The sequence below is a fragment of the Ostrinia furnacalis genome, unplaced genomic scaffold, assembly GCF_004193835.3.
Source record: "Ostrinia furnacalis isolate ACB-3 unplaced genomic scaffold, ASM419383v2 OfSCF0831, whole genome shotgun sequence".
In the NCBI taxonomy this organism is placed as follows: Eukaryota; Metazoa; Arthropoda; class Insecta; order Lepidoptera; family Crambidae; genus Ostrinia; species Ostrinia furnacalis.
In genome coordinates this window covers 198,327-213,894 of record NW_021131070.1, presented here as the reverse complement: position 1 = coordinate 213,894, position 15,568 = coordinate 198,327, and the positions used below count along the sequence as shown (strand labels likewise).

The 15,568-nt window shown below is 37.8% G+C and overlaps 1 protein-coding gene across 1 annotated transcript in view; it reads left to right on the top strand.

Moving 5' to 3' along the window:
- LOC114350235 (polyhomeotic-like protein 3) overlaps positions 1-14,326 on the top strand; it is an 86,920-nt gene extending 72,594 nt beyond the window's left edge. Inside the window, exon 7 of the mRNA XM_028300939.1 lies at positions 11,713-14,326. Coding sequence (XP_028156740.1) covers positions 11,713-11,961 — 249 coding nt within the window. The 3' untranslated portion in view covers positions 11,962-14,326. The remainder of the gene's footprint in view (positions 1-11,712) is intronic.
- The last annotated feature ends 1,242 nt before the right edge of the window (positions 14,327-15,568 follow it).

Genomic DNA, 15,568 nt, shown 5'->3' with positions numbered 1-15,568 from the left:
CTTACGAGGATTGTCATATAATTATGATCGTTTCGTACCTAATACATTGATCAATATAAAATTGATAAATGAACCAATATCCTTATTAAACGAAAGGCAAAATGAAACATACTGGTATTATTTTGGTGTATCTACGGTACAATACGAATGTTGGTTGTTTAGTAACTTGATTCCCGTTTTCTCTCTTCTCTCTAGCTAATAAATGCAATTTAACAGTCAAATAGCTTACGTCGCTTTGACATGGATCCCGTGTAAAAACGTCTAATAAAGTAATAAAAAGTGATCGGAATAAGGAAAGTCGATTAAAAGCGTCCGATTACGGATAATAACAATCGGGTAATAGTTCTGGGTACGCGCGGCTCGGCGAAACAATCTGCTTGTATCATCGCCAGATACTATCGCGCTCGTGCCACTTGTAAACTGCTAAGGATGGGATGTGGAATATCGATATTTTTTAACCCAAAGCTAACTATACTATGAAGCATCAATATGGCGCTAAAATAATGGTATCAGATGTCTTGATAGTATTAAATTGTGCATATTTTGGTAGCACGCAAGTGCAAGCCAAATATTTTTCACGAAAGCTTCTTAATTTGAAAAAAATGCCATCCACAATTCTCATAACTTGTGTAAAATAGAAAAAACCGACTTAAACTTTTCCAAAGATACAATGAAAATAAGAAATATATTGATAGTTCCATATTATATTCTAAGCAGGTTAGCATAAATAATAATAATGACGTTATTTCGCGCCCTTGCAAGAATAATTGATTTAATTTGCTCTAATTTTTATGTGGTTTTGTTTCTATCGACATCGATATTACCCCATGCCTAGCAGGCGGCGAGTAGCGGTCGCGTGCCGCGCCCTCAACCTGAGAAAGTGCGCCCACGTCAGTTATAGGTTATAGACTTAGATATTTATTACGCTCTATGCTTATTAAGGCTTATACTTGTCTAAGTGTAAGCCCGTTTAATGTTACGGTTAGTAGTTAGGATCAGTTAGTAGATTACAGTATTGCAGACGTATCTCATGTTTGTACTTTACGTTTATTACGTGATATTTACAAATTATTTTAATGAGTATTGCGAGAAACAATCACGAAGGAACATCGTCTTACCTAGAGATGACTTTAAGTTAATGACAAATTGTTTATTGCAAATATTTTTATTTTATTTTAATGTCTGTAAATCATACTTAATCCTGAGGTGTGGTATTAGCAAAAGTTGACACAAACTTTATTAACAGATTAATTCAGATTATACTAATAAATTGTAATGGATATAGCACCCACGTCTTTTCTAGTTTTGGCTGTTGAATTAATCACCATCGATAATATCGACATCGATGCTCGCCCGTGCCTGCCGCATCGTCAAACGCGGCGGCTGGACGATCGATTACCGAGGCTCGTTCCTATTATACTAAAGTTCATAGCCACTATAGATACGGGTCTTTTTATCGACATATCTGCTTCGTGCTTTGGCCTTTATAAAGACGCGTGCCGCAGCTTAGTCAGTGTTCGCGGAGTCGCGTCTATCGCTCGTGTGGTTGTATTTTTTATCGATATCGATGCTCGCTCGTGGCTAGTGCGGTCGCGTGCCGTCTGCGCAGACATAACAGCGAGATCGCAATCGCAGGCTTGATTCAAGCGTACCATTGTTGGTTTTATGCTTTTCAAGAAAACACCAATCACGTCCGAGTGGAATTTTGTAGGATCATCTCAAATCATGTTGGACTTATGATAGATAAGACATTTTAAAAACCTATACTAAACTAAATGTGTCATTTTTGAGCGACGTTAGAGTACTGTAAAGTATTTCTCTAAATTTCAATATCAATCAATATTGGTTTTGGTTTGATAAGAATATTTCTAAGCCAAATAGAAATTCAATAAAGTACGCAACTTATGGATAATGATAATTAGAATTAAACAGCTTTGAGAATACAAGAACGTTGGTTTTCCTGTAAGGTCGCTACAGTTTCAAAGAGACATTGGTAGATATTATTATTATTAAATATACTTAGATATTTACGCCTACGCCTCTAGCCTGAAACTAAGCAAAGCTTATACTATGGGTACTAGACAACGGAATAAACTAATAAGTATCTGAACAAGTCCATACTCGACCTTGCTTTAAAATCTAGCTCACTACACTTCCTTTTTACAATATTTTACGAGTACATATGCCTCTCGTGGTAGTAATGTAAGCACACATGCTATAAAGAAAATCCGTGGGTTAACGGCGCGACGCGTGCGCATATTTGCTTAACGGGAGTCCACTCGGAGGTCGCTGCCTCAGTGGCCACCGTCATGGAGGTAGAAGCAGCAGGCCCGCATACAAAAGAGGGCATAACATACTATAAATGCCTATGGAGGGAAGTCGAACCTTAATTGTTTTGAACTCCTCCTATGTTCTTTTGATTAATTTCGTTGCGGGTCCAATGATAGTTTAACTTTCCCCCGGGACAAACTTGAAGGTCTACTTGAACTTTTATGGCGGTCAAGCTGAAGATCCTGGCTACACAGGAGTTGCAGTGGTGGGAACGAGAGGTGGGAATAGTCCCAGATACTTACATGCCTATCGCCCGTATTTACAAACTATGCTTGCTTAAGTGAAGCAGCAAATCGAACGCACAGCGTTGAATAGAGCTCTGTGATTGGTTCGTGTGTCACCATGTGCGTCCACGCGCACTGTAAGACCTCACAGTAATGTTTGTAGATACGGGCGTATATGTTGTAGAAAAATAGCGTTTATTACAACTTTATTACAAGTTTTACTTCATTATTACATTATTCCAACCCGCCTGCTAAGCTTGCCTCCACTAAAGTGGAGGAGGCTCATAGTCCAGCAGTGGACTGTAAAGGGCTGATGATGATGATTAATGATGACATTAATCATCATTACGTGAACATTATTAATGTAAAACAATGGACAACAATCACATTTCGAATAATTTGGTTATTCTTCCTGTCTTGACACTGGGATCACCCTAAAATTCTTTGAAAAAATCGCTGCACAAATGAGCAATGAGCATGGAAATCCATGTTCTATGATGGTGTTAATTAAATGACAAGTTTAACACTGCTTTGATAAATAACAGCATACCTAATTTACTAATTTATAATAATCAATCATCACGTAATTAGCAAATCAAATCAAATCAATCAAATCAAATTCGTTTATTTGTGGAACATAGGTAAATAACATATTACAAGGTGTTAAAAATGAAGTCGGTATCACTATGTTTGGCCCAACTAGCACTAACTAACTAGCACTGTCAATATTTATTTAGCGGAGAGAGAATCTACTCAGTCTACTTTAACTATTGTATATTATGTGAGAGGCTTTTTGTGTTTAACTAATGTCCGATTTATTAGTAGGATAACTAACGTTATGCTTAAGACTGTAATGACAAATTATTTATTTAACTAAGTACTTTACTTGAAATCGATTTTGCATACCTAAGGCTGAGTTGCACCACCTAACTTTGACGATAACCGGTGTTTTTTATATGGAATTTGACAGATTTTTCACGTTTGTTAAAGTTAAAGTAAGATAGTGCAACCCAGCCTATGAGTATTCTTCAGTTCTGGCCATGAAAAATACCAATATTTTATTAACAAAACAATATTTCGGCACGTTTAAACTTACTATGTCTGATTCCGAGCAGCCTTTTTGACTTTCAAGGTGTAATTTTGTGTATAAAATATCTATTGATACTTTTTGTAAGGCCATAGAGTCTTTATTTGACCTTATTTAACCTCAACCTCTGCGCCTTGGGGCTCTGACTAGCTAATCAATTATAAACAGTATACAGGGTGACTTAGTAAGTGTCAGCAACCATCAATCCAAAAGCCAAGTATGATATCGTCTACAAGAAAAATCGTTAGTAATCACACGTTTCTAAAAAATCGATTTCGCAAAAAGTGATCAAAATAGGTTAGATAGGAAGGTTACGTACTCGGGATAAAAATTATCATATTTCATTTAAATAAATATGACTGTTCCATATAATAATTAGGTAGGAATGAGTAAGTAGAAGTGTCTCTATATTTCTTAAGTGTATTCTCTAATTTACGTACCTACTCTTGTAACCTAAAATAATCTAAACCGATTACTGCCCACCAACGAGTTTAAAAACAATTTAACCTCTACGTTCGCACCAAATTACAATTACAATTTTAATACACAACATTGCTAATTAATCACTGTAATTAAAACACACCACAACATCCTGTATTGTAACAAAATAGAATTTCAATGTAATGTTCAGCAAGGCTAAAAAGGTGATAGGTAAACTCGGGGCTAGCCTGTAGATCGCTGCTTAGATACCAAAAATACTATTCAACATAATTGAATAATGGATACAATTAACTTTAACGAAACAATCAACGTTTATTGCTAATATAAAATACTTTGTGTTGTAAGACTATTATACTAAAACTGTCAGGTCCTCAAAAGATGGCATCTAGAGATACCTGCAATTTGTCCCCTAAACATATCAACACGCACCATAAAATGCCAACATACAAGCAATACAACACGATAACAAAGAACTCTGCGTAATCGCACAATCTCCAGCAATCGTTAACTAAGCGAAATACCTCACAAATCTACAAGGAGATCGCTGTTGCGCAAATCTCCACCCCACTAATTACAAAAGGGATATCGTAATCCCGGGATACCGTTGTCCATTACCGCGACCACATATTACGCCGATATCAAACTATAATGGAGCTGCGTTGCTCAAACATTGTTAACATTGTCTCGGCCGACCGCACCAGCGTAAGTTGACCCCTAAAATTACTTTCCGTGGAAAGCGCCGCTGAAAAGCTGGCGGGTCAACTTAAGTAGCCACGCGAACGCGCCAACATCGCCGACTGGGCGGTTTCCGTTCGGCTACCTTCGGCAGTAATCGACCACATTCGTTTAGCGTAACCCCGCCCATGCGGGCGCTGTCTCTATCGTGCATAAAGACGAACGTTCTCTGTCTCGCTCGCCGCTCGCGCCGGGCCACTCCCCCTGGCCATCGCTAGGCTATTTTCCAATTATTATGTAGAAGCTTTTTGCGCCCGCGCCGATGCCAGATGATAAGTTTTCTAACAAAATGAGTGAGGTAATCTGTATTGTTATTGTTGGTACGTTTTACAACGGTCGCTTCAGTCGTCCGTTCTCTATTTCTTGAGATCATCGTAGATATAGTTAATATATTTTGATACATCAAATTCACTGTTATAATTTACCTTACAATAAAAACGAAAATTAAAATAACTCATCGAAAGTACCACTCTAACGGCATCGTACCTAAGAAACTAATAACAACGTTACCGCCCAAGTTCTAATGGATTCCATTACAAAGTAAAAGTTAGAAAGTAGCTGCACCACGCCAAAACGACAATTGGTAAAAAAACTTAAACAGAGGCAGTCGAGCTCCGTCCCATGACCCCTTACCTCTTGAAAAAAGTAAAAAACCTGAGAGAAATGGCGATGGTCCCGAATATAATTACACCGCATACCGTCAGCTAAATATAAGCCGTGCGCCCGATGCTTTAAACTTAATAGCAATCTTTATAGAGTAATGCGGACGAATAGTGATACTATCTCCACGATTATCGATGTCGATACTCTGATATTAGTCGGTAGTGAAATTGCGTTGCGTGACCCCTATTGTGATGCTTTGTTCGTTTGGTTATTTTGTTTTAATGACTAACGGTTCAGGTAGCGGGAGCACGTAACTACTAAAGATCAGTCAGTTTACATAATACAATTGATAGATTTACAAACGCAACATTGCCTAATTATTGTTTAGACTCGTTATCAATTGGTATCAAATTGAAGTGGAACGCACGTCTGAAAATATTTACGCACAAGCACTATGGAAGTGTTTTCCATAGATAACAATGGTTAACAGCTTTCCGCAAACTGTTCATGCAAATCATATTTTCAGTGTTTGCCAAGCACCGGCATTACGACATTAACGACGCTACGCCTATCCCGCGGTGCTGCCTATAAATTGAGCGTGAACCTTGCGTCGTGCCACCACACTTACCGGATTGCACCTGCTGATAAGCGAACTATAACTCTCTATTCCGCGTGCTTGCTGTCACTTTATCGAGTGCGCACATCACTAGCCAGGAGCAAAGGTTCGGAGAGGGCGCAGGCATCAATTTGCGCGCGGTAGCCGCCGCGGGCGCCGCCGCCCCTGTCATTAGGCCCCGGCCCCCTCCCGTGGGTCCAGCGCCCCGCACGGGGCATACTTTGAACCATAGGTTGCTAAACTTCTTGTAGAACTTCCAGCTTAAAGTCCGTTTAATATGAAAATTGAAGGCACGTCTGCTGAACGACTTTCTAAGTTTAGCATGCTAGAAGTTGATTTACTGGAGAAAGAGAAGAAAATTTCTAAGACGTCATTTCACAAATACTTTGTACTTAATATGCATTACCATTACACTTATAAGGGTGGATTCGACCAAACAAGAGTAAATATTAATCTCAGAATAAACTTGTCATTTTGACATATTACTGAAACGGGCCTAAGTCTTCTTCTTCTACAACAAACCTACACAGTGTCAGCCCAAAACTCAGTGCAGTTGCTTGGGCACTCAGGGCATGACATCAAGGCCTAAGTCATCTTGCTTTAAATCTGGAATACTTTATTTAGGTACATAATAACACAGTCGTTTATAGGCTGGTGAACCAGCGAAGTGACCAGTTACGCCACCCTTGTACCCCTTCAGGTCGCAACCCGCACTTTGAGAAGCGGTGTATTAACCTTTTTTGCTCTACAACCTGTTCAGGATACGGCTGCTGTGGCCGGCCGCAATTTAAGAGCGGTTCATGGCCACGGGCGATACGCAGTATCTGTGTGCTGGCCACGATTTATGGAGGGCGCGGACGTTTATAAATATTCTATGCGCGGATACTTTCGCTGAAGGTTAGGGATGGGGCGACGCGGCCGGCATTTTTACAAGCTTTTGTTTCTTGCCTTGTTTGTATGGCGGCTAACTAGCTGTCTGGTGCATATTGGCGCACGCATTTCCATTGTTATCTACGCATCGTTGTACACTTTCTGTGGATCCTGTTAGGTAGACTTTCTGTCAAGAATAATGAATGAATCTCCAATTAGAAGTGAATAAGAAGATAGTAATGCTATTATAATCTCTACACACCGACATCGGGGTAGATTTTCCATGCAGTAAAAGATAAATAGCATTCATGAAAATTAAATAAAAATTGTCAAATCAACCAAAATTTTCATCTATAAGTAAAGAAAGTGTAAAGTGTAGTGAACAACAAAGAGCTTTATCTATCTCTTTTGAACTCTACTTGAAACTGTAAGGTCTATTTATTCTCAAACATCAAAAGTAGTTTAGATATTCATTGATACAATCCCTGGCTGCGTGTGCTCATCGCTAACTACCCGCCCCCGTAAGTGCGGCTGACCGATCGCCAGCGCCGGCCGATTACCGCTGCCCTTTACTTTCAAAATAAAATAACGCTAAAATCACAACACTTATACCTCTTCCATCGAACGCCCCGAGGCCAAAGATGGCTGATAGGTCTTAGTTCTGTATAGGTGTCAAGTATTTTTTACGTTTTTATTGGATAGGAAACTCAGCAAAAATTCCTGTTAAGAAGCACAGGACATTTTCGAAAAACAATTCATTATCTTAGCCATTTTGAGAATGTGCCTTTGCCTTTGGGATGAGGCTGTTACTTTTAATGACTCTACATTTCAGCCAGTGAGAAACAGTTTATGAAATAACAAAACCAACCGACACTTAAACCGAAGCATCAAACTCGGTTGACTCAGCCACAAAAAGTTCAAGCCCGAGGAACTGGTCTGATCCTTCTTTGAACCCGTAATTCGAGCCCCAATTAAACAATTTTCTCAAATATCATTCCGTTTCATTTGGCCGGTCGCCTGACCCGCGGGCACGCGCATTAGAGTCCCGAATCGATCCCGTTCGTAACCTCCATTATACTAAACATGCCCTCCAACCACAAACCACATCCGAAGGTTAACCGGGTCGACCCTTCGCTCTAAATCTAATTCAGCCCTGTCTCACAACGTGAAATGCGCTAATTTCGTTATTTATTACTCCCCCATTTGCATAAAGAATCGGCCTCAGAACAGTAATCTTAAAAAGACGAGCCCTGCAAATTGACCTGTCCTTCAACGCGAGCGCGGGCGCCGCCGACCTGTCGCCGCTCCGTAATTCCGTTCCCATGATCTAGCCAGTAGCTATCTCACTTTAATTATTCATAGAGTTTTTTATACGCTATCGCTTTTTACTGGCTAGCGGCCGGCCGCTTCGAAGCCTTATAAAATTAAAAAATAAAATAATCGAGCGCCGGCGCAATTTAAAAAAGGAATACGTCGCATGACACGGATCGAACTCCGGGCAAATGTCGCGGTGTAAAAAGTGGTCGGACGCGGAGGGGGGCGCGGGGAGGCAGGACGTCACGTAGGCGGCGCGCTTTTTGTCAACGTTCCCGCGGAGATGACAGGTCGCTGGACGCTGCGCCCGCGCCGCGACCCGCCACGAATCGTCTTGATGCTTTCTATTTTCAACCGACTTCAAAAAAAGGAGGAGGTTCTCAATTCGACCCGTATGTTTTTTTTTTTTTTTTTTTCTATTTTTGTTACGCGATAGCTCCCCCAATTATGAACCGATTTGAACAAATCTTTTTTCAGCGTATAGGTAATATCTCAAGGGTGGTCCCATTTAAATTTAATAATAAAAAAAACAACCCCCAAGGGTGGAAAATTGGGGATGAACTTTTTTATACGCAATATCTCCGCCGATTGTAAACCAATTAGAACGATTACTATTTTGTTGAATAGGTATTATCAAAAGGGTGGTTTCATGCGAATTTGAAGAAAATATTTCACCCCCAAGGGTGGAAAATTGGGGATGAACTTTTTTATACGCAATATCTCCGCCGATTATGAACCAATTTGAACGATTATTTTTTTGTTGAATAGGTATTATCAAAAGGGTGGTTTCATGCGAATTTGAAGAAAATTTTCACCCCCAAGGGTGGAAAATTGGGGATGAACTTTTTTATAATATACATTAAGAATATGGTCTCAATGTACTGCCTACCTTCAGTGGTAACATCAAGGTAATAATTAGTCAACTAAAAAGCAAGAAATAAGTTAAATTTTATAAAAAAAAATAAAACCGACTCCAAAAAACCTACACTAAAAAGCAGAATAATAATTACTAATTACCTACTTATTTATTAGGACGAATTATTAATATTTATGTAGGTATACCATGATTGATACTTTTGGAGTCGGTGCAGGCAAACTTTACATGTTTCATAATCTTGGCACCGACTCCAGAAGTATCAATCATGGTATACCTACATAAATATTAATAATTCGTCCTAATAAATAAGTAGGTAATTAGTAATTATTATTCTGCTTTTTAATGTAGGAAATTTGGTGTCGGTTTTATTTTTTTTTATAAAATTTAACTTATATTCCCTACTTTCAGCTTGCTACTGTTGTTTGGCTATTTCTTAGTTTTAACGCAGAAATACACGGTGAAGCATGATTCTTGAAAAACTTTTCAGCTACTGAATGATAAGCACTTGGTTTTCAGGTACTGGAATATTACAATACTACCGTTATCGCACTTATGTTTCTGCAAATTAAGATATTATTTACTTACTGTTACTATTCGTATATTTTAACAGTTAAAGCATCTCACTTAATTGCTTTTACTGAATCGATCTCATAAAATTAATTCAGTCGGTTGCCTTTGCTACTTTAAATGCTTAATTTTATCACATGGACACATTAATAAAATTAGCTATGCCGTATTATTTGTGTCCAAATTGACATTTTATCTTAAATATTCAAAGTACCTAAACGGTTTGACCGCGGTACACGGGATGACTTCGCGACAGGTGCGCGCGCGCCGAACACTTAGCTGTTTATTAAACTCTTTAAAGACGGAGGCTGTAATTATTTGGACCTCGGTTTTTCAGGTTCATTGTCATTGCGTACGATAAAATCTCTCTGACATATCGAAAGTTTTTAGTCACTTTTCATGGAATCTCGATGGTTCCAAATAGGGCTTGAATACCGGAATTCCGGAATTTCGTAACTCCGGAATTTCGGATACATTTTTTCCGATATTTCAATTCCGGAACTGAAGCCAATATCGTATTCCGATATTGAAATTTTACATAAATTATTTTAAGTTTTCAAAACGTTTAAGTATCAAAATAGGTTCTTAGATAAGGAAGTCCTCGAGATAAAATATGTATTCGCAACTTTATTAGTAATAATATTAAAGAGGCAATAGGGCGAAACCAAAGCTCCAAAATGTTCGCTAGAGACAACTCTAATGGGCGAAGCCAGCTGAAGAGAGCGGATGATAGAGTAAAACCTGTTAATAGCTCAGCCACAGGACAGTTCCAACAGCTAAGCTAACTCGACACTATACCGAAGATTAGCCGGACATCAGCCCTTGCGTGATTAGGATGGCTCTCAAACAGCTAAAGAACAACAAGGCACCGGGTGATGACGGAATAACCTCGGAGCTTCTGAACGCGGCAGGTGATAAGCCGATACTGAAAGTCCTTCATAGACTAACTCCGTCTTACTCCAGGGAATAATGCCAGAGGCACGGAACAAATACTTGGTGGTGTTTTTCTTTAAGAAAGGGGTAAAAGCCTTATTAAGGAGAAAGGAGAATTACAGACCCATCTGGGTTCTGACTCTGAGTCATGTCTACAAGCTGTTTTTGAGAGCCATCACGAATAGTCTCGCGCGTAGGTTCGATGACTTATAGTCTCTCGAGGAAGCCAGTTATCGAAACGTTTACACTACCATATACCGCATCTATACGCTACGGCAGGTTATACAGAAGACCGAAGAGTCTAACTTGCCTATATGCTTGGCGTTCTTAGACTATGAGAAGGTCTTTGAGCCTGGCTGAATACGAGGGCGATTCCTCTGCGATTCCTCTGCAGCGAGCTGTGAGGCAGGGAGATGTAATAATACGTCGAATTCAACTCGGCTGGGCAGCGTTTGGGAAACTACATAACATCTTTTCGACCAAAACACTTCAGTGCCTAAAGACGAAAGTCTACAATCAGTGTGTGTTACAAGTAGTGATGACACACGGTTCGGAAACGTGGCCTTTTACTATAAGGCTTATAATAAGCTCAAAGTTGCACACCATGGTATGGAGAGTGCTATGCTCGGTGTTTCTTTTCGAGATCGAACCAGAAATGAGGAGATTCGTAAACGAACTAAAGTTGCCTGACATATAGCGATCGGATTACCAAGCTAAAGTGGCAATGGGCAGGGCACATAGTACGTAGAACAGACGGCCGATAGGGCAAGGTTCTAAAGTGGAGGCCACATACGTGTACGTGTTTATCGGGAGGCGCTTTCTTTTTTAACCAACTCCGGAACTAGAACCGGAATTCCGGAGTTGAGTGCCCAATATCGGAAATCAGTTCCGGAGTTGAAAACTATCCGATATTGCAAGCCCTAGTTCCAAATTCATGTATTACCTATAAATATCTATTTTTTAAATAAATAACTTGAAAAAATCGAATTGCCTAAGGTGGGACTCGAAACCACGATGGTTCGTCGTTTGAGTTAAATTTAGTTTGAGAAACGACTCTGTTCGCTAAGAAATTTTAATGTCTATTTTATCTAACATAGTTTTTCCTTCTTTCCAGAATTTCCGAGAGCAAAGAATTGACGGTGCCGGCCTGCCACTCCTGACTGAAGACCACCTAACCGGTATGCTTCAGATGAAGTTAGGGCCGGCCCTCAAGCTGCGGGCCGTGCTCGCCCGCCGCCTGGACCCCTGCGCCCAGTGCCAAGCCCTGGCCCCGGCGGCCCCGGCCACACCGGCCCCCGGCCCCCGGATAAATGGCACAGCACTAAAATCTGAACCGAGGAGCAACACTACCAGTCCTAGTTAAGACATTCTCGTATTCTTTAGACTTACTTTTACGTCTCTACTTCACTGTAGCGCTTTCTTAGCAGAGAAAATCGGATGTTACATCTACTTACTACTTAAAAATCTATGTCACTCATATTTTCTTTGAAATCAAAGCTATGCACGGTATCGCATCACAAAATCAAATCACAATATTTCGGAATAAGGTAAACGTACCGATTGCGGTCACGAAACCAATTACGAGCCATGCGTTTTCACAAATATCAAAAATCTTATTTAATTACCACGATAATCTTTATGGGAATTTCAGATGATGCGTAGTTTGTGATCAAACGTAGATAAGGTTAACGTTTATCTCCGAGATAACCGGGAATTCGTCGTAATAAAGACTGGTTGTTTGCCTTTCGAATAAGCAGCATCCCATGTTAGACATAATAATTCTAGTTAAATTTTAACTACGTTTAGTCAGAGTTCATGAGTGTAAAGTCTTCCTGTTTTATAGATTTTTGCATTTAGTTACGTTTTAAGACGCTTTAGGATTAATAGTTAAGTTTTGCAGAATATTTTCTGTATATAAATACATTGAATGTTGTGTATTGCCGTCCAAATGTGTTAAATTTATAAGGATCGTTTTTGTATGTTGGTGTACGTTTAAATCTGACATCAATAGTTTGATGAGTAATAATAATAATAAATAATAGCTTATGTAAGTTTTGTAGTAATGTTACAATGTTTTAATTAAATAAGATAAAATTACACATATTGACTACATCTTCAGCTGAAATCTAAACGGTAGCTTATAAAAGACAGTTGAGCTTTACTAAAGCTTCGATCGGCCAAACTGTAACATACAAAAATAATCCTGCTATTGTATAAAAGCATATCTTTCGGTGCTAAAGGACCCTGACTTAAAGTTAAAATGTTAAAAATGTAGAATTTATATTTGTACATAAAGCCGTAAAGTAGTTTTACGTACTATGTTGAGGCTACTACGTCTACATCTTATACAGGGTCACAAAGTTATAAACTGTATAGTTAAACATATAAAGATATAGTTGTATGGTACGTTGCTAATTCTTAGCATTTATTTATACCACACCTGAAGAAAGCTCAGTAAACCGACTACAGTAATCGTATAGCTAACGAGTGTATAATTTAGATTTACTTGTATAGTATCATTTGATGCATCCACGATTTGCAATTAGTATTTTTTGTAAATAAGTTTGAAAATAAATTCAAAATCATTCCTGCTCAGTTATAGATATAAATAGATTCACACACAAGGTTCTGTAAAAAAGTTTTACCTGTGGTAATCTCCTTAATTGCCAAAATAGCGTAAAGGAAATCAAGCATACTTAGTAGTTAATGGTATATAGATTCAGACATACGAAAGGAAAATATAAGGTGCTATTGTTGGTGTGTACATAGAGTTTTAGTCTCAGTGCCTGGATCCTGGTCTTCCTTATATTATATAAGAAAATATTTTTATAATAACGTTTTCAAAAGTATTACGGTTCTACGCTTTAAATCTGAAGTTAAATAATACATATTAATACTTACATAGATTATAATGAAGAGACGAATTTTTGTAGGTGTCTTATTAGCATAGAGTCCAGACCCCTGCTTTTATTTTAACTAATGTTATTATATGGACCAGTGACTTACGAACTTGTACATTTGTATGTATAGAATATTTTTGATTGTCAAGTGTATTGTGTAAATTGACAATAATAATGTGTGTGTGTGGGATTTACAGTCCAGGTTTAAATAGCTAACAGATTAATAAAACAGTAATACAAAACTAAATACTAAACAACTGCTATTGGGAAAGGCTTTTAACACTGCAGTTGTTGAATCATGGTAAGACAAACGATTTAGGATCTATTCAAGATCTTATTGTAAAATATTTTTAATACCAGCAAATTACTACTTTGTCTTACCATGATTTTTCCACTGATGTCGTTCATTATGCAAGGTAAAAATCAACAAATTCACCGAAGATATTGAATTTTTGGTCAGTTAATTAACTAAGATAATGCCAATGATTGGTGCTTTTACCTTGATTAGAATACGATGCCTTTAACAAAGCAGTCTAGCGCATTTTACACTGTATCAGTTAACCGAAAGCAAATATAACATAATAAAAAGTTTGGTAACCGACACTAAAGTGAACATTTAACCTGCGACTCATACATACAAACAAGACTATGTTTTTGTTATATGTTAGTGTTAATGATTGTGTATAACGAAGGTTTAGTCACTTTGTTAATCCTTGCGAACATGTACTTAGATAATGTAGCTTGTTTAGCGTTAATCGCGGATTAAGTTTAATCCAAGTTTAAGTATTTATGTGGAGAGAATAAAAACAATGATTTTATTGAAACTAATTTTGTTGTTTTATTTGTACAAACCATCTTAAAATAAAGTGCAATTAAAAAGACATAATATTAACCTAATATAGGTAATTCTTAACAATAAACATAATTTTCTATCTTAAAACTGATACATGAGTACTGACTACAATGAATGATACTGAAACAATGATTTTATTGAAACTAATTTAATTGAGTGTTAAAAACAAAAATTCTTGATTTCATGTGTATAGCCTGACCAGGAACATAAAAACCCTGGCATAGAGGCGCGTCAATTGCATTTGATAGTGCAACACTGAGTACAGTCGTACCTGTGTTAAATTAATAGGCTAACTTTATGTATCAGGATTCAGGATTACGGGCTAATTTGATATTTTCATAAATTAACGAAAAAATATTATTATAGGTAACCTGGTTTAAATAAATTAAATGAAACCATCAATCGAGCTAGTAGGATTTATTTTATTATTCATCAATAATCAAATTCAGAACTTGAATATTCAACTGCAATGTCTGCTCATGAACGCTTCAAACTCGGTACTTCTTTCCCAATTCCATAAAATTCAACACTTAGAAAGTGACAAAAAAATTTAAAATTGGTAGTTGAAACAAACTACAGCTAATTTTCATAGTGGACTGTACTATACGATAAACATGTCAGTCAATTTGACAACCTTTGTCGGAAACATTATTCAATGAAAATATTGTCCGAACCCTTAGTATTTCTCTTTGACAAATACTTTAACACATTGTGAACCACTTTTCTATCACGACTATAAAAAGATTTTAGCAATTTAATTCACAAAATCAATTGCGCAAATTTAAAATAAAGTTTGTTTACACTTTGACAGCAATAGACTGACATGCAAGGTGACATTTCAATGAAGTTTTCAGTTACTGTTGCCATTAAAAGAAATTAGTACCATTAGTTTTCCGCAACATGGCGAGGGTTTTTATGTTCCTGGTCAGGCTATACCTACTTAATCGTCATCTTCATATCCATATACTTTGTAGATTACTTTATCTTTGAAGCACTAGCAGTGCGCGATCTTTACTATTAACTTATTATTCATAGCAATAATCGATAAAATCATAAAATTACTTTGCAACAATACTTTATTACGCTCCGTTATTTGATTACTGGCGTTGTTAGCATCCTCATGAATTACAGCAGCTTATATCCCAATGATTACGCGGTAATTAATAATTTGCCGTAATAACCGAGGAATATTTTACGCCGCGGGTTATAACGTATAG